Source organism: Trichechus manatus, unplaced genomic scaffold, assembly GCF_000243295.1.
Source record: "Trichechus manatus latirostris isolate Lorelei unplaced genomic scaffold, TriManLat1.0 scaffold00037, whole genome shotgun sequence".
Lineage (NCBI taxonomy): Eukaryota > Metazoa > Chordata > Mammalia > Sirenia > Trichechidae > Trichechus > Trichechus manatus.
Genome location: NW_004443973.1, coordinates 10,173,504 through 10,194,066, shown reverse-complemented (window position 1 = coordinate 10,194,066; position 20,563 = coordinate 10,173,504). Strand labels below are relative to the sequence as shown.

The 20,563-nt window shown below is 37.0% G+C and overlaps 1 protein-coding gene across 1 annotated transcript in view; it reads right to left on the bottom strand.

Annotated features, from left to right (window-relative positions):
- Positions 1–20,563, bottom strand: part of OLA1 (Obg like ATPase 1) — a 188,400-nt gene that overhangs the window by 76,171 nt on the left and 91,666 nt on the right. The window contains exon 5 of the mRNA XM_023730560.1: positions 1,250–1,425. Coding sequence (XP_023586328.1) covers positions 1,250–1,425 — 176 coding nt within the window. The remainder of the gene's footprint in view (positions 1–1,249; positions 1,426–20,563) is intronic.

Genomic DNA, 20,563 nt, shown 5'->3' with positions numbered 1-20,563 from the left:
CAGGGATATTTTTATAAAAGATATTAAGTTTCTGCTGAAACACTGCACAAAAATTTTATGGACAGTCATTTTGTGGTCACCCCCTCTGGCAGTTACTCGGTGCAGTCCACACCTCCACTGTGATGCCACTGCTTTCAACCATTATATTGAGAGTATGCCTAAGTTTAAAGGTTGATTCTGTAACTGATTTCTTCTTTAATAATGTGGAGCTCTTTACTCAACTGTGAGTTTTCCAAACTTATTAAATATAATTGATGAAGGGGAAAGATGCAATAATCAGTTTCTGGAAATGAGAAAAATCAAAAATAAATATAAAAAATTTAAAAGACAGAAAATCTAATCAATCATGCCTATATAATAAGACCCCAGTAAAAGCCCTGGACACTGAATCTCCATGAGCTTCCTGGCTGGTGAAAAATATCAATGCTTGGGAGGGTCATGCATCCCTTTTTTGGAATATGAAGCTTCACGTCGGAGACACTCCCGGCCCTTGCCCTATGCATCTCTTCATTAGTATCTTCTCTTTTTTTTTTTTTTGACAATAAAACTGTAATTGTTTTAAATAAATAAATAAAAAAAAAAAACGGAAGGGAGGAAAAGAATTTTTCCTATGGCAAAGGAACATAAAAAACAAAACAGTTTATGGAAGATTTTGAAAAGTGAGAAAATAATACAGTTAAGGCATTGATTTTTATGTAAAAGACAATTTGATCATATTTAAATTTAAAAACTTCAAAACTGACTTTCAAACATTTATTATAATGTTGCTAATAATTATTCACTAATCATGTGACAGAAAACATATTTCAATTTAAGACAGTGATTTGTGTTTTTACTCCACAAAAGATTAAAACCATCTGTCTACTTTCATAGTGCATTCACTCAGTCATACCCCATGAAAGACTAATTCCTTCTATTATTCATGTCTTCAAATCCACAGAACGCATACATTCAGTCACTTCTCTAAATCCAGTAATTTTTTTTACCATAAACTACACTTCTCTAACACTAAAACTCAAGGGTTTACTTGGTAACCATATAAAGCAGCACCTTAAGTAGCCTGTCACCACAACCTTTGGTTGTTGCCGCCAAAATAGTTTTTTTAAGCAATTTTTTAAGCAGAAATTACCCTGGGATTTTGAAATTCCTTAAGAATATTTGATATTTTATGTGCTTTATAAAAAAAAAAACAATTTTTAATGAAGAAAATGAACTCAGGTATCTAAAGAAGCTGTAAATTTTTACTTACATATTCAGGTTTTAGTTTTTTATCTCCTCCTCTCACAGCCACTTTTTCTAGTTTATCTATAATGGGCCCAAACATTTCCTCATCTTTGAGCTGAAGCTCTTCATGTATTATTTCTATATCTCGAATAGGATCTACACTTCCTTCAACATGCGTGATATCATCATCTTCAAATGCACCTAAAATGAATTAAAGGGAAGGAATTCAATAAACAAACAATATATAGGGTCATTATAATTAGAGTGAGTAGGAGTAAAAGATTCCTAGAAGGTTAAAAAATAACTATAGTCAATAAATTATTCTAAATTCTATGCCATGTAGGACATAGTATTTTTCCCCCACTTAGCAATATTTAGGGCACTAAAAACAAAATGGTAGTTCAAGAGTCTCAACATTTTGAAAACTGATTCGAATAAATAAAATTATGGTCTTTACAGAAAGAAAATTATGTTCTCGAACTACTAGCACTTCCAAGTTTGGTATAGTAAAAGATACTGAATTCCAGGCATGAAAGCCTGAAATTCTAAACTATACTATTAGGGTTTCCAAGGGAAACCAGATTTGCGGGGTGAGGGGAGGGAAGAAGGCCTGAAATCATCTGGCAGACCTCTTCCCTGCTTCAATCTACTTTATCAGTGTGGTTCTGACGGTGATTAGATAATGAACCACTCAGACACACAATTTACACAGCAGCTAATTTCATCGGTCTGATTTGAGGGTATGGTTTTTAGGGGGCTATCAAAGAAGCAGATGAAGGTGCATTTGTCATATATGAGTGACAACCATTCACACAATCTGAACAAAATGGTGCTGGCCCTTATTAGAAACACATGCTATTATCACATATTTAAAGTGCAGTTGAAGCCGTAATTTCAAATTGCCAACTGGAAACATAAGGGTAAAACAACCAGATATTACTGAAGCATGTGTACTGACTTTATGCCCTTTTGAAGACATAATGTGGCAACATAATTCAACTGGGATTTACTCAAATTACCAGATAAAGAACAGTATCACAAAAATGAACAAATACAAGAAATATTATAAATAGAAAGCAATGATATACCCAAAAAATAACAAAAACATTTATGAACAAATAAATGTAAACATATATTTATATATAATAAATTAATTTCATTAAAATTACCAATTAGATTATACTCCCAAAATGAGAGGTTTTCAAACATAAAGTATCAACTCTTAATTTAGACAGACGTATCATAGAAATCATGAGCGATCGTTTGATTGAGATTAATAAAAGAAACAAATGAACATAGCTCATTCTTAGATACCAAAGACCAAGATACTCTCATTGCAGGCTGCAAAGAATTTTTAATGTAATTTCCCAGAATTAAAAATAAATTGTGTCTTAAAGTGGAAAACAGTAATAATAATAAAGATAAATATATCAGTGCAATTAAAAGTCATTAAAGTAATATTTAAGTATTCTTGGCATACAGTTAACGTTGGATTATATAATATCAAATTCACATGAGCACAACTTGCAAGAAACAAGTAGGTACATTTGATTTTACTAATAAACACACTAGATAAATGATTTAGGTAAATTTTTCGAATCTTTGCAAAGTACAAAAAAAGTCTCCCTGGACGCTCTACAGTATTTATTTCTCGCCATGATTTGAGGCATCTTACACAAATGCGACAACAGAATAAACATAGATAAATAAAAGTTAGCTTCCTGGCAGCCAAAATGGGAAAGAAAAAACAAAAAACATGGTTAGTTATAATAATAACTAAGCTTTTTCTGACACTCAGGATGAAAAATATCTTACATGGTGGTCTTTCTGTAAGGGCCAATGAGTAACTATAGTGAGTGATGTCCTGAACAACATCCCTATAGCAAATGCATTGTTGTTGTTATTGTTAGGTGCTGCCAACTCTGACTCATAGCAATCCTATATGGCAGAATAGAACTGTCCCATAGGGTTCCTAGGCTGCAATCTTTATGGGAGCAGGTTGCCAGGTCTTTTCTCCTGCAGAGCCACTGGGTGGTTTGAACTACCAACTTTTTGGGTAGCAGCCAAGTGCTTAACCACTGTACCACCAGGGCTCCTTAACAAATGCATTAGCACGTTTTAAATGGCAATTTCATAATTACCCATTGCTGTCGAGTCAATTCCGACTCATGGCGACCCCAGGTATTACTTAGTAGAACTGCTCCATAGGGTTTTCTTGGCTATACTCGTCACAGAATCGGATTGCCAGGTGTTTCTTCCATGGCACCACTTGGTGGGTCCAAACTACCAACCTTTAGGTTGTAGTAGAGCACAAACCACTTACACCACCGTGGATAATAGAAAGGAACTTAGTAATTGCAATTCTTCTGGGAGCAAGGAAAACAAAATTCTCTAATGATATGCACTAATCCAAAGAGAAAACTTAGACTAAAAAAACGGGAGGGGATCACTTGTCTATCTTATAACCTTCAAATTATTCTCCGGAATGCACCTTGCCTAGAATCTGCCAAGGATTAGGCAAGGAAAGGAGTTATGACTGGATCATCACTAATGCATTTCCTCTATCGATTATAAGAAACCACCACCCATCTGTCAGTTTGTCCCACTATGTGGGCTTGTATGTTGCTATAATGTTGGAAACTATACTACCGATATTTCAAATATCAGCAGGGTCACTCATGGTTGACAGGTTTCAGCAGAGCTTCCAAACTAAGACTAGAAAGAAAAGCCAATGAAAATCATGGATCACAATAGCATATTGTCCAATACAGTGGTGGAAAATGAGCCCCCTAAATTGAAAAGCACTGGTGGCACAGTGGTTAAGAGCTTGGCTGCTAACCAAAATGGTTGGCAGTTCGAATTCACTAGCCGCTCCTTGGAAACCCTATGGGGCAGTTCTATTCTGTCCTATAGGGTCAATATGAGTCAGAATCAACCTGATGGCAACAGTTTTTTTTTTTTTGTTTGGAGCCCTGGTGGCACAATGGTTAAGTGCTCGGCTGCTAATCAAAAGGTCAACAGTTTGAACTCACTCAGCAGCTCCATGGGAGAAAGACCTGGCGATGTGCTCCTGTAAAGATTACAGCCAAGAGGACCCTATGGGGCAGTTCTACGCTGTCACATGGGGTAACTATGAGTCGGAATTAACTCAACATCACCCAACAACAGAAAATTAAAAGGCACTCAAAACACACAATGGCCACAACAATGAACTTGAGCATACCAATGATCATGAAGATTGTATAGGACTGGGCAACGTTTCATTCTGTTGTACGTGAGATCACCATGAGTTCAGCCAACCTGACAGCAACTAACAACAACAACTATAAGGAAACAAATTCAAACCAGACCCTATTTACTCTGGATTATATTGCTGTTCTCATGCCCCAAGGTTGTATACTGTAACTTGCAAGGGATTATTATTATATTCATTTGTATGTGAGGTGGTAACATGCTATGGCAAGAATTTAAATCTATTTTTTGAAAATAAATACTGCCAAAAATTAAGATAAAAATTAAGTGAAGTGAACACTGGAGCTATACTTTAAAATCGAACAGCTTTGTGATGAAATGGGGCCTAGAATAGCTGTTTTAGGTTCCATACATTTGGTGTCCATTTGGACAACTTTCCATTTCCTAGAGCTAAAAAATTAGGAATTACTTTCCAAAGACATGCCCCTGGGTCAACAGACCTCATCCTAGACTTCTGTTACAGCATTCCTTCATATCTTGTCCTTTTTAGTACATTTAGTGGTTAAGAATCATTTTACTAGGATCCACAATCAACACCCATGGAAGCAGCACTCAAGAAATCAAATAACATATTGCATTGGGCAAATCTGTAGCAAAAGACCTCTTTAAAGTGTTAGATGTCGCTTTGAGGATTAAAGTGCACCTGATCCAAGCCATGGTATTCTCAATCACCTCATATGCATGGGAAAGGTGGACAATGAATAAGGAAGACCAAAGAAGAACTGATGCCTTTGAATTATGGTGTTGGTGAAGAATACTGAAAATACCATAGACTGCCAGAACGAACAAATCTATCTTGGAAGACGTACAGCCAGAATGCTCCTTAAAAGCAAGGATGGAGAGACTTCATCTCACGTACTTTGGACATGGTTATCAGGTGGGACCAGTCCCTGAAGAAGGATATCATGCTTGGTAAGGTAGAGGGTCAGTGAAAAAGAGGAAGACCCTCAATGAGATGGACTGACACAGTGGCTGCAACAATGGGCTCAAACACAGCAAAGACTTTGAGGATGGCGCAGGACCCGGCAAGTGTTTCTTTCTGTTGTGCATAGGGTGGCTGTCAATCTGAACCGACTTGACTGCACCTAACAACAGCAGTGGTTAAGAATATGCGTTTTGAAATCAGATAGATTTACTGGTCATAAAATCTTACAGAAATTATTTAACCTCTCTAGATCTCATTTTCCTATCTTTAAAATAAAGATACTTCTCTCAGAGCATAGGCGTAATTAAATCAGATAAAATATGTAAAATGCCTAGAGAGTGTCAGACATGTAGAACTCTTTTAGTAGTTGGGCATATTTTTTTTTAACGATGTGGGAATTAGTAATTTAGAAGAATTCCATAGCAATACACTCAAAACATTAATTTTTAACAATATAGTTTCATGTTACTTAACTCACCTTGGGTTAGATTAAATTTTGAGGGTTTACAAGTTTTCTCCACTAGTTCTTACTAGTTCACCAACATGTTTTTACCCTAGACCATGAGCAAAGTTACTTACTTCAACTTCACATTAACTAAAACAGTGTTTACCCCAGAAAGGACACTACACTGGTAAAGATGGCTTTAAACATCTTAAAAAACTACACTAAATTATACTGTACCAATCACTTTGTGACAAAGTTATTTCCATTTCAATTCCCTTTCAATCCTTTTGTTTACGTCAAGGAGAAAGTCTCAGTTTGATGCTGTTGGTTTTTAATGTCTAATGTTTACTAATCTATCTTTTTACGAACAGAGCAGGCCTTAGCCTCAGAGCTTCTGAAGATGAAAACATTTAATAAAACTGTAGTTTTCCTTGCATTTATTGTTATCGTCTTCAATTTTCCAAGTGATACTAATTTTCTACTTACATTAATCAAAAAGTTTCCTGGTTAAACAAACTTAGCCCAAAACATGTTTGAATCAACATGTATAAAATGATCACATTGTTTTGATAAGAGTACTTTTAGCAAGAGAAATGTCTGAAAATATTAACTATGGTCATTATGATGGTGTTGGTATGTTACTTGATTTTTTTTTAACTTTAATTTTGGTACTAAAAAAAACAAAAACCAAACCCGTTGCACAGAGTTGATTCTGACTCATAGTGGCCCTATAGGATAGAGTAGAACTGCCCCATAGGGTTTCCAGCGAGCGGCTGATGGATTTGAACTGCCAACTTTTTGCTTAGCAGCTGAGCTCTTAACCACTGCACCACCAGGGCTCCAATTTTGGTACTATTCTGTATAAATCAGAGTAATGTGTCAGAGTAAGTGTGTGAGCGTTGGGGGAGAGGGGAGGTGCTGTGCAGTACTTTAGCCAGGATAGTGAGGGAGGCCTCTCTGAGGAGATGACACTAGAGTTGAGATCAGACTGGCCAGAATGAGAGTAATGTGACCATATGGGGGAAGATCTAAGAAGAAAGTACACCCGTTGCTGTTGAGTTGATTCTGACTCACAGCAACCCTACGGGACGGAGTAGAACTGCCCCATAGGGTTTCCAAGGCTGTAATCTTTACGGAAGCAGACTGCCACACCCTTCTCCTGCAGAGCAGCTGGTGGGTCGAACTCCCAACCTTTCGGTTAGCAGCTGCGCACTTAACCATTGCACAACCAGGGCTCCTCAGATGCTGTTTCGACATGGAGAAAGATGAGTACAGAAAACTGACCACTGGCTTTGGCAAAAAAAAAAGTGGTTCTTTGAGAAACACTTCAGTTGCTATATCTCTTTGAATTACTTCTATTTCTTCCATATGTCAGAGATGAGAATACTGTGACTCAGGAAGTAAACACAGACCTAACCTCTTATTTCTTATAACTCAAGAGTACAAAATAAGTAAATTTTAGCAATTCTAAATTCATTGAAATTTTAAGAACATTCCTTCCTCTATACTCTAAATGGGCCAACTATACGAGGCAAAACACGCTAAGAGTTCTCAGAGTCTGTGAAAGAGATCCTACAAGTCAAGAAGGTGGCCTACTCAGAAATCATAACCACTTTCAAAGTTTAACTTTCCAAGTAAGCTGGCACTAATAAACATTGAAACAAAAATTAAACTTCATCAAGTGCTATTTGGTCAACCAATCAATACAGAACCGACACTATACATATCACCAAGAACAAAAGAAGAATACTATGGACATATAAGCAGTAAAATAAAGTAAGACATACAGCTTCATAATTCTCCAAAGTAACTAGCTCCATACCAAAAGGCAATAGAGCAATGTCTTCAGAGTTCTAAGAGAAAGAAAATGTGACTCAAGAACTTTATATCCAGCCAACTTGTTCTGCATTGTCAGGAACAGACAGAGACTGTGGACTGTGCACTTAATATACTCTAACATGTAAGTGAGACTAAACAACCACAAGAATTATCTGAAATTCAGTAATTTCTTGCGTATTGCTTCAGTTTCTTATTCATTTAAACACAATAAGATATAATTTAGTATTCTATTTAAAATAGCACACACCCTATATCATCACATTTATATAAAATTCTTCCTCTCTCTTAATGACACTGACCAAATGCTAAGAAAAATAATTTCTGGACAGTGAACTAATGAGCATTTTTTAAAAATCTTCTTCTTCATTTATTTTGTATCATTTAAACTGTTTATAATGAACATGCATTGCTTTTATAAAAACAAGTCATATGTTTAAAAATATAATTAAAAAGTTTAACTTGCAGAAAAATTTGCACAATTTTTAGTTTTGCAGTGAGCCACAAGAAAACCATTATTACCATAAAAAGTATTTTATACCTATACATTTCTATATATATACAAAGTGGGTGGCTAAAAATAATCCTAACTGTAGTAAACCCTCATTTAAAAATTATTTGTTATGAAAGAAAATTAACCACAAGCTAGGTTTGGACTAGATCCCGTCACAAAGATTTCTTACCCAGCAATCCTAAAATGTTTCCTTTCACAACAAAGTACTCTTTTCCAACCTTCTTGACTTCTCTGACATTTCCAACTCTCTCCCGTTGCAACTCAGCAGATGACCTAACTTTTCTGCTTCACAGGGAAAATGCCTGTCATCTCTACAGAACCAAGCCCCTTTGTGTTTTTAATCCAACCTTTCCTTCTTTTCAGCAGTAAAATGGAAAATGTTACTATTTACTATTTATGGCCAATCTCTCTACCAGCTTTGCTCTGCATCCCATGCACTCCCAAGTAGTAAGTTTGTTCCATAGATCATTCTGTTTCCTGAGACTTCAATCTATAATGCTTCTCTCTCCTATATTTGTATTACCTCCATTCCCACCAATACTTTCCCATGAACATTTTAGTAGGCTTGAGAGTCTACATTAAATCAATCACTTCAGTTACCCCTGGAATCTTGACATTAATTCCCACTCCAATTATTGCTTTCTCTCCTTCACTTCAGAACCAAACTTCTTGAAAGGGCTGTTTGTATCTGCTCTCTACACTTCTTTACCTCCTATTTATAACTCAACCCACTGCAATCTGGAATCTGCTTCCAACACGCTATCAGAAATGGATCTCAAAAAGGAACACCAGTGATCTACCTTCATGATGCTAATACCCATTCTTCAGGAATCTTGACTGATCTCTCAGTAGCATCTAACTTAAGGGTACTGAAGCAGTATCTTTCATTCTTTCTAACCACATTCCTCTTGATTTTCTTCTATTTTCTCTGGCCAGTCCTTCTCAGACCATTTTTTTGCGCTAGCTATTCTACAGATGTTGATGTCTCCAAGGCTTTGTCCTAGCCCTCTCCTCTTACCTCTCTATTACACACTGACAAAATTTCCAGTCCAGAACTCTCTTGAGTGGCTCCAGCATGCTTTGAGGTAAAATAAAATAAAATGAACAACAATAAAAAAATCTTTTTAGTTAGTTACATAAATCATTTCTAATACAAAATATATGTACCAAGTGAATAAATGCAAAATGTCAATGCCTATACTAAAGTTGTGACTTTTATAATTTGTACACCTCCTTTACTGAAGTCCAGTCAAAACACATAAATAATATTTGAGTTGGTGAGATATGTTCAAATATCCACATGGTAATAGATATTCTGCATAAAATTTATTTCTTAGTATGATGTGGCAGAAACGATGAGTGAGCTATTTCCAATGATTATGAACGAATTGAAGATTGATCAATTCACTCACTTGTTCACTCATTCATTCATTTAAAGTCTGTCTTATTACATAAAAATTTTAGTTAAGAAGGCTAAATCTATACTCTCTTTAGGATGCTAATTCTAACTATGAAGGGCTTTAGAAATAAAAATATACTTTGGAAGTAGGATTTCCGGGAACTGCTTTATTACTACTTAGTTTGGACTGTATTTAGTTTTCAGAAGCAAAGCATCCCTAACTAGATGTAGAAACAGATTTTTAAACACATGATAAACTGAAGTCTAGAGGCTTCACAGCAGTGCTTTATAAACTATTTGTCACAGAAACTTTGAATTCCAAATAGCATGTCTAGAGCTTTCTTGGGAACAAGAGGGTATGTGGTCAAGGTAGACCTATCTGACTCATGCTTTTTTCATCCTATACCACATATACAATGCAGTGATAAAGAATTTCTTGGCATATAAATCAAGGTATAAACTGCCACCCCCTCAACATATATGTAAACTACAATACACCTCGCTAAATAGGAGTTCCCCCACTGAAGAAAGCTTGCTTATATATGTAACAACGTGCTAAGTCTTGTGAGAATTAAAAATAAAAACCAAAATGTGAAACAGCCAGTCACTGAGATCAATGTCCAAACCAGTGGGCCTTGGTCTCAATGACTAGACAATCTGGTTGGGAAAACAAATCTACATATTAAAAAGGGAGAATACTCACTACCAAAGATTTTAAATAAATATAATTAATAATAGGTAATCAGCCTGGCCTTTAAATATAGAAAAAAATAATATAGGTAAAGAAGATGAAAGCTATGACAAGTAACAGGCAAAAGCATCAGAAAAAAATATAAAGGTTGAAATGAAAAAGGCATGAGACCTGAAGAACTAGATGGTGCCCGGCTACCACCAATGACTGCCCTGACAGGGAACACAACAGAGAGTCCCTGATGGAGCAGGAGAAAGGTGGGGTGCAGAACTCAAATTCTATTAAGAAGACCAGACTTAATGGTCTGAATGAGACTGGAGGAACTCCGGAAAGCATGGCCCCCGGATTCTCTATCAGCCCAGAACTAAAACAATTTCTGAGGCCAACTCTTCAGACAGTGATTGGACTAGACTGTGGGATATTAAGTGATACTCATGAGGAGTGTGCCTCTTAGCTCAAGTAGATACAAGAGACTAAACAGGCAGCTTCTGTCCGGAGATGAGATGTGAAGGCAGAGAGGGTTAGGAGCTGGTTGAACGGAAATGGCGAATCAGGGGTGGAAAGGAGGAGTTTGTTGTCACAGTATGGGGAGAGCAATTAGGGTCACATAACAATGTATGTATAAATTTTTCTATGGGGGTCTGACTTGAAACATAAACTTCATTTAAACCACAACAATAAACAAAAGAAAAAAGAAAGAAAGAAAAAGGCTTACCGTAGAGCTGATCATAGTGAGAAATTGTATTGGAGAGTAGTAGAAGATAAAAATTTATAACATCAGGTAGGGGTGGAGGATAGAGAAGGCTAAATATCAGGGAAAGTCTGATCTCCATTAAAATATACTATAGTTTTAATCCTACTCCTAGAAAACATCCTAGAGAAATAAGAGCCATCACACAAACATACACGCACACCCACGTTCACTGTAGTGTTATCCACAATAGCAAAAAGATGGAAACAACCTAGGCACCCATCAACAGATGAATGGATAAACAAATTATGTTACATAAACACAATGGAGTACTATGCAACGATAAAGAACAGTGACGAATCCACCCAACATCTCATAAAATGGATGAATCTGGAGGGCATTACGCTGAGTGAAGTAAGTCAACCACAAAAGGACAAATATTGTATAAGACCACTATTATAGAAATTAAAGAAAAGGTTTACACACAGAAAAAAACAATCTTTGATGATTACAAGGGAATGTAGGGGTAGGGAGGGGAAATTACTAACTAGACAGTAGACAAGTGTTAACTTTGGTGAAAGGAAGTCAGCATAACTTGACCAAGGCAAAGTCAGAGAAGCTTCCTAGACACATCTAAACACCTTGAGGGACCAAGTTACTAGGGCCGAGGGCTGAGGACCATGGTCTCAGGGGACATCTAGGTCAAGCGGCATAACAAAGTTCATAACAAAAATGTTCTATGTCCTACTTTGGTGAGTAGCGTCTGGGGTCTTAAAAGCTTACGAGTGGCCATCTAAAATACATCTATTGGTCCCATCCTGCCTGGGGCAAAGGAGAATGAAAAAAAACCAAAGACACAAGGAAAATATCAGTCCAAAGGACTAATGGACCACATGAACGACAGCGTCCACCAGCCTGAGTTCAGAAACTAGATGGTGCCCGGCTACCATCACCGACAGCTCTGACAGGGATCACAATAGAGTGTCCTAGACAGAGTGGGAGAAAAATGTAGAACAAATTCTAATTCACAAAAAAAGACTAGACTTACTGGTCTAGAGACTGGAGGAAACCTCAAGACTACGGCCCCCCAGACATCCTAACTCAGAACTGAAGCCACTCCTTTCAGCCAAAGATTAGATAGGCCTATAAAACAAACAATAACACACGTAAGAAACGTACTATTCTCAATTCAATAAAGTATATGAGACCAAATCGGCAACACCTGCCCAAAAGCAAAGATGAAAAGGAGGGAAAGGACAGGAAAACTGGACAAATGGACACGGGGAATATGGGGTAGAAAGGGAAAGGGAAAGAGGGCTGATACATTGCCGGGATTGCAACCAATGTCACGAAACAATTTGTGTATAAGTTTTTGAATGAGAAACTAATTTGTGCTGTAAACTCTCATCTAAAGCACAGTTAAAAAAAAACATACATACACACACACACACACATATATGTAGTCCCCTACATGTCTGTCCGTCTGTTGTACTGTCGGGGCTTGTGTGTTGCTGTGATGCTGGAAGCTATGCCACCAGTATTCAAACACCAGCAGAGTCAACTATGACAGACAGGTTTCAGCTTAGCTTCCAGACTAAGGCAGACTAGGAAGAAGGACCTGGCAGTCTACTTCTGAAAAGAATTAGCCAGCGAAAACCTTACGAACAGCAGCGGAACACTGTCTGATATAGTGCCAGAAGATGAGCCCCTCAGGTTGGGAGGCACTCAAAAGATGACAGGGAAGAGCTGCCTCCTCAAAGTAGAGTTACCCTTAAGGACATGGATGGAGTCAAGTTTTGGGGATCTCCATTTGCTGATGTGGCACGACTCAAAATAAGAAGAAATAGCTGCAAACATCCATTAATAATTGGAACATACGAAGTATAAATCTAGGAAAATTGGAAATCATCAAAAATGAAACAGAATGCATAAACATCGATATCCTAGGCATTAGTGAGCTGAAATGGACTGTATTGGCCATTTTGAATCAGACAATCATATGGTCTACTATGTTGGGAATGACAACTTGAAGAGCAATGGTGTTGCATTTATCGTCAAAAAGAACATTTCAAGATCTATCCTGAAATATAATACTGTCAGTGATAGGATAATATCCATATGCCTAAAAGGAAGACAAGTTAATATGAGTATTATTCAAATTTACACACCAACCACTAAGGCCAAAGATGAAGAAACGGAAGATTTTTCCCAACTTCTGCAGTCTGAAATTGATCGAACATGCAATCAGGATGCATTGTTAATTACTGGTGATTGGAATGTGAAAGTTGGAAACAGAAGGGTCAGTAGTTGGAAAATATGGCGTCAGTGATAGAAATGATGCTAGAGATCGGAGATCGCATAATAGAATTTTGCAAGACCAATGACTTCCTCATTGCAAACACCTTTTTTCACCAATATAAACAGTGACTATACATGTAGACCTTGCCAGATGAAATACACAGGAATCAAATCAACCCCATCTATAGAAAGAGAAGATGGAAAAGTTCAATACCCATCAGTCAGAACAAGGCCAGGGGCCAACTGCAGAACAGACCATCAATTGCTCATATGCAAGTTCAAGTTGAAACTGAAGAAAATTAGAACAAATCCATGAGAACCAAGGTACAACCTTGAGTATATCCCACCTGAATTTAGAGACCATCTTAAGAATAGATTTGACATGCTGAACACTAATGACTGAAGACCAGAAGAGCTGTGGAATGACATCAAGGATATCATACATGAAGAAAGTAAGAGATCATTAAAAACATAGGAAATAAAGAAAAGACCAAAATGGATGTCAGAAGAGACTCTGAAACTTGCTCTTGAACACAGAGTAGCTAAAGCGAAAGAAGAAATGATGAAGTAAAAGAGCTGAACGTAAGATTTCAAAGGGCGGCTTGAGAAGACAAAGTAATATACTGACATGTGCAAAGACCTGGAGATAGAAAACCAAAAGGGAAGAACATGCTTAGCATTTCTCAAGCTGAAAGAACTAAAGAAACAATTCAAGCCTCAAGTTGCGATACTGAAGGATTCTACGGGGAAAATATTAAAGGATGCAGAAAGCATCAAAAGAAGACGGAAGGAATACACAGAGTCACTATACCAAAAAGAACTGGTCAACGTTCAACCATTTCAGGAGGAAGCATATCATCAGGAACTGATGGTACTGAAGGAAGAAGTCCAAGCTGCACTGAAGGGAATGGTAAAAAACAAGGCTCAAGGAATTGACGGAATACCAATTGAGATGTTTCAACAAACGGAGGCAGTACTGAAAGTGCTCATTCGTCTATGCCAAGAAATTCGGAAGACAGCTACCCAGCCAACCAACTGGAAGAGATCCATATTTATGTCTATTCCCAAGAAAGGTGATCCAACCGAATGTGGAAATTATCGAACAATATCATTAACATCACACGCAAGTAATATTTTGCTGAAGATCATTCAAAAGCAGCTGCAGCCGTATAGCAACAGAGAACTGCCAGAAACTCAAGCAGGATTCAGAAGAGGACGTGGAATGAGGGATATGACTGCTGATGTCAGATGAATCCTGGCTGAAAGCAGAGAATGCCAGAAAGATGTTTACCTGTGTTTTATTGATTATGCAAAGGCATTCAACTGTGTGGATCATAACAAATTATGGATAACATTGCTAAGAATGAGAATTCCAGAAACACTTAACTGTGCTCATGAGGAACCTGTACATAGATCAAGAGGCAGTCGTTCGAACAGAACAAGGGGATACTGACTGGTTTGAAGTCAGGAAAGGTGTGTGTCAGGGTTGTATCCTTTCATCATACCTATTTAATCTGTATGCTGAGCAAATAATCCGAGAAGCTGGACTATATGAGGAAGAACAGGGTGTCAGGATTGGAGGAAAACTCATTAACAATTTGCGTTTTGCAGATGACACAACCTTGCTTGCTGAAAGTGGACTTGAAGCACTTACTTATGAAGATCAAAGACCATAGTCTTCAGTATGCATTACACCTCATCATAAAGAAAACAAAAATTCTCACAGCTGACCAATAAGCAACATCACGATAAATGGAGAAAAGACTGAAGTTGTCAAGGATTTCATTTTACTTGAATCCACAATCAACGTCCATGGAAGCAGGAGTCAAGAAATCAAAAGAAGCATTGCACTGGGCAAATCTGCTGCAAAAGACCTCTTTAATTAGTGTTGAAAAGCAAAGATGTCACTTTGAGGACTAAGGTCTGCCCGACCCAAGTCATGGTGTTTTTCAATCATCTCATATGCATGTGAAAGCTGGATGATGAATAAGGAAGACTGAAGAAGAACTGATGCCTCTGAATTGTGGTGTTGGTGAAGAATACTGAATATACATGGACTGCCAAAAGAATGAACAAACCTGTCTTGGAAGAAGTAGAACCAGAATGCTCCTTAGAAGCAAGGATGGTGAGACTACATCTCACATACTTTTGGACATGTTATCAGAAGGGATCAGTCCCTGGAGGACATCATGCTTGGTAAAGTAGAGGGTCAGCGAAAAAGAGGAAGACCCTCAACAAGATGGACTGACAGAGTGGCTCCAACAATGGGCTCAAGAGTAACAAGGACTGTGAGGATGGCACAGGACCGGGCAGTGTTTCCTTCTACTGTACATAGGGTCGCTATGAGTCGGAATCAACTCGACGGCACCTAACAATAACACATATACAGTGTAATTTTAAATAATGGCACCAAAACGCGTTGTATGCTGTATTATTTTACCTTCCTTTCTAGTTTGTCCTATGTGGCAAACAGTAAATATTTTGAACACTTACATCTAACCTAGAGTCCCACCAAAATCATTAAAATGTTAGGGATCATATTCATAAACCAGTTTAAGAAGATAAACACAATGTCAGAAGTCAAGACAAGGATTTCCTGCTCAAAAAATCTGTATGTTTTCAAACTTCTAATCCATTCTTCAAAGCGAAGTCTTACTTCAAGTCAGAACTCTGGTTCTCAACTTCCACATAATTTCATACCTCATGAATATTTAATTTAAAGCGGAGGAAGAGAGCTAAACTTGCATTAGCAATTCACTAAGAGCCCTGCTGGCACAGTGGTTAAGAGTTCAGGCTGCTAACCAAAAGGTCGGCAGTTTGAATCCACCAGCTGCTTCTTGGAAACCCGATGGGGCAGTTCTACTCTGTCCTATAGGGTCGCTATGAGTCAGAATCGACTTGATGGCAACAGGTTTGAGGGTTTTTTTTTGGTAAAATCTAGTTTATTCATAAGTACTGCGAAAATGCAGTTCCTACTTACTTTCCATAAACGACATGACAAAAAAAAAATCTAATGCATAGCTAGACTTCAGGCTTAAATTTCTTTATCTCTGCATATTAAATAAAATGTGTAGTTTTACTACTTTCCTTGAATTAGAAAGAGGGAGAAGGGCGCCTCAATTTATATTTAGTTCAAAAAATCAATTTGCCTTCCTCAAAGATAGTAAAAGAGAAGGGTAGTTATCAAATTTAAATCACATTTAGTGTACATATGTAAGGATTTTCAGAGAAACAAAACACATATGAAAATGGAAATAGTTGGTCTAGTAACATAAGCTGTTAATTGGTACAAAAGCAGAAATGGAATAGTGTAACTGGACTTGGTGGGTTGTACTTATTTACAACAACAAATCAATCAAAAGTAGCCTTTAAAGTCTCAAAGAAAAACCTATTAACTGAGATATAGGACAGGCCCTAAAATAATCTAATCTATGCTACAGGCTAATAGTTTAATGTTGCAAAAGAATGAAACTAAGAGTAGCCAGAAGAATTTGCTTTTGCTTCGTTTCTCTCCCCTCTCCTATTGTAGGGAAACTATCATCCCTTTGACAGATTCCAAAGTTGATCAAGGTTTTCAAAAAGCTTAGTGAAATAAAATGTGCATGTGGCTGACTTTGAAGGACCAATCTAAAATTAAAGAAACTATAAATGATTAATTCAGGACTTCTACACAAAGTAGTTAACATATATGGAAGCATCAAGCAAGGTTAAAAATGAAAATCATTCCCAATCTTTAGACAAATAGATATTTCGTGTAGAAGATAATAAATAATACAGTGGGTCGGTAAACTTTTGAGAAACCTTAAAAATTTTTGTTCATTTTTTTCTCCTAATTTTAAGAGTTCATTTAAATTAAAAATAATATACTTTTAAGAAGCAACTCAAAAACAAAACATTACTTAGGAAGGATGAGGTAAAGGGAAACAAAGAAAAGAAACCAGTAGAAAGACGTGAAAAATGTTAAAACTGGAGCGTACATCAGTGTACCAGTCTTTTGGTTATAACTTTTGGTTATGACTGACATCACTTAACTGCAAGAAACAATACAGTATAATATTATACAATATAATTCTATGAAACATACAGAACACCAGAAAATTCTGCATAACAGCTATTGGTAGTGTACTTAGATTGTAGATAACTAGGCATCTGTACCAGTAAGGCATCCTTAAAGTCATTTAAAAGTTATGAATTATAACCCAGAATCAACACCTGTACTTAATTATATTCAATTGCTCAAGGGTTTTAGCATTTTTAGTTGCAACATATCAACACTTTCCAAAGAAGTAGGCAGAAAAGAAGTACTTTAATGAGAACTAGTATTCATCTCTCAACAAGATTTTCACTTCTTATGCTATACTATATAATAGATACGTTAAATGTGTAAAAGGCAAATTTAATCAATGGTATTTTGAATTAATATTTACTGAAATTCTGCCCAACTTCCAACGTTGTGCTAGCTGCTTTTTACTGTATTTAACCTTCCCAACAACCATGTCACTAGCCTCCTCACTCATCTCCACTTTAAAACATCATTATTCTACCGCAAGGTTAAGCCTTCTAAAAGACCGCTTAGCCTTCTGCCAGCAGAAGAAGCCCTCTAGAACCTGTTCTCACCCTACGCTTCCAACTTTACTACTACCAATCTACACAAATCTTCAGTTCAAGCCAAACTCTTATACTGACTCGTTAAGCCCCGAAAGTCCCTTAGGTTCAATTGTCAACTGTATTTTTGTCTACTCTGTTTCTTGAGCCTCAATGATAAACATCCTTTCTTTCTATTACGAATTATATCCATAGCTTAACTTTCCCTCATCTATAAGGCAAATCCAGAAGAATACACTACACTCTAAAAGATCTCCACCAGCCCTACTGTTTGAAAAACGTACAGGGTCGCTATGAGTTAGAACTGACTCGACACCACCGGGTTTTTTTTGTTTTTTGTTTTGGAAAAAAGTACAGCGAAATTGATGATTAAACACATGACTCCAAATACGCTTCTGAGAAAATTCATTTTTATACCTTTCCAAGGAGTAGAGGAATACTGTAAAGAGGAAAAACGCAAAGAGAGAAATGAACAAAAACTAGAAAAACTGTCTTTACTATCAATACTGTAAGCAATGAGTAAAGGGGTCAGGTGAATTCTTCGCCATTCAAGAAATAAACTAAACCTTTGAAAGGGCCAATCAGAGCTTTAACTTTGCTAACGTTGGTGCCTACAAATACGCCCTCCCCTTTCAGTCAAACTGAACCACTCTCAGTGCTTTCATTTTTCATCTTCCACACTGTTACTCATTCTGTTGCTTCTGCTTAGAATATCCCTACTTCTGCCTCTGAAAGTTACCTGTCTTTCATGACCTTAATGTCGCTGAAATTATTTCGCTTCCTTCTCTAACTATACTCCCTATCTCCGAATTGCTACAATAATCTGTCCCTTCTATTCATGTGACCAGTAGCATACATATCTTGTATTAGAGTATGTGTTTCTATCTCCTAGTTATCTAAGCTCAGAGACTCTGTCTTAAACGTTTTTCTAGTTCCCCTCAGTGCCTCGATCAGAGCTCATATACAATCAGGCATATAGTGAAGTGATGAATAAAGAAATCAGCAAATGAATGAATGCCTTAGAACACTTACTAGGACTCAAAATGAAAAACTGTAAGAGGGGAACTACAGAGTCTAGATGAAGCCAGACATGCAGGACAACAGCACAGGATCTATTTCACAGGACACAATATGATATTTACTAAGCATTTCAAAGAAACCAGGGCTAAGCATGTCAATCACATAAATTAAGAGAGTAAGGAAAGCATAAACCACGGCAAAGTATAAACTATAATAATAAACACAAGGAATTTCTAGCATTTCATCTCTTCACCTCAGAATTGTTTAATTATTGGTGATAGATATTCACTTATTTTCTGAGGATTTCTTGGGTATGTTGCACTGGATTACATATTATGGTAAATAAAATAATTTTTAAAATTTATAAAGCAAATTAAGAGAGGAAAGACATACCTATATAGTATAACTAAGACCAACAAATGTAGCACAAAAAAATAATAATAATGAGAGAAAGAGAGGGACTATTTCTAAAAGATGAGGCCTTTCAGGGACAGATAGCAAGGGGAACCAGAGAATCAAGACAACATTCTAGGTAGGATGGAAGTATAAGTATACTAGAAGTGCTTAAGTGCACAGATTCTGGAATCAGAATATCTGGATTTCAGTCTGCCCGTCTGATTCATTAGTTGTGTGATAATTAACTTCTCTATGTCTTAGTCTCCTTGCCTAAAAATGGAGATAATAACAATATCTACCCTCGTAAGATTGGTCTGAAGATTAAAAGAGATAATACATGAGAAGAGCTTAGAATAATGCCTGCACATCATAAGCACTCACCAAATATCCTTACCATATATATAGAGTGCATTGGTGGTTCAGTGGTAGAATGTGCACCTTCCAGGCGAGACCTCGGTTCCATTCCTGGCCAATATACCTCATGCAGAGCCACTACTGTCTGTCAGTGGAAGCTTACATGTTACTATGATGCTGAACAGGTTTCAGTGAAGCTTCCAGACTAAAGTGGACTAAGAGGAAAGGTCTGGTGATCTACTTCCGAAAATCAACCAATGAAAACCCTATGGATCACAATGGTCTGATCTGCAACTGATCTTGGGGATGGTGTAGGACTAGGCAGTGCTTTGTTCCACTGTGCATGGGGTGATATGAGTAGGGAGCCAATTTGATGACAGGTAAGAACAACAACAACAACATTATTTATAAGTGGAAAGCTAAATACACGGTGAATTCTAGGGTTTCTCAGCATTGGTACTACTAACATTTTGAGCCATATGAGTCTTTGTTGCAGGGGACTGACCTGTGCATTGCACGATGTTTAGTAGCACGTGGCCTCTACAAACTAGATGCCAATAACAAACACACACACCCCCAGTAATGACGATCAAAAATGTCTCCAGACATTGCCAACCCTTGGTTGAGAATCACTGATGCAGTACAATAAAAGATAAAGGTTTCGTTATGTAATAACCAAAAGATGTTACCATGGGTTCAAATGTCCAGATGTTAATTAATACAAAGGTTCTAACACTGAGCTCACAGGTTGAAGTGTAATCTCTTAGATTAAAAATTCCTACGTAATTTTTTTTTTTATTGTACTTCAGGTGAAGGCTTACAGAACAAATAGTTTCTCATAAAACAGTAGTACACATATTGTTTTATGACATTGGTTAACAACCCCACAACATGTCAACCCTCTAACTTCTCA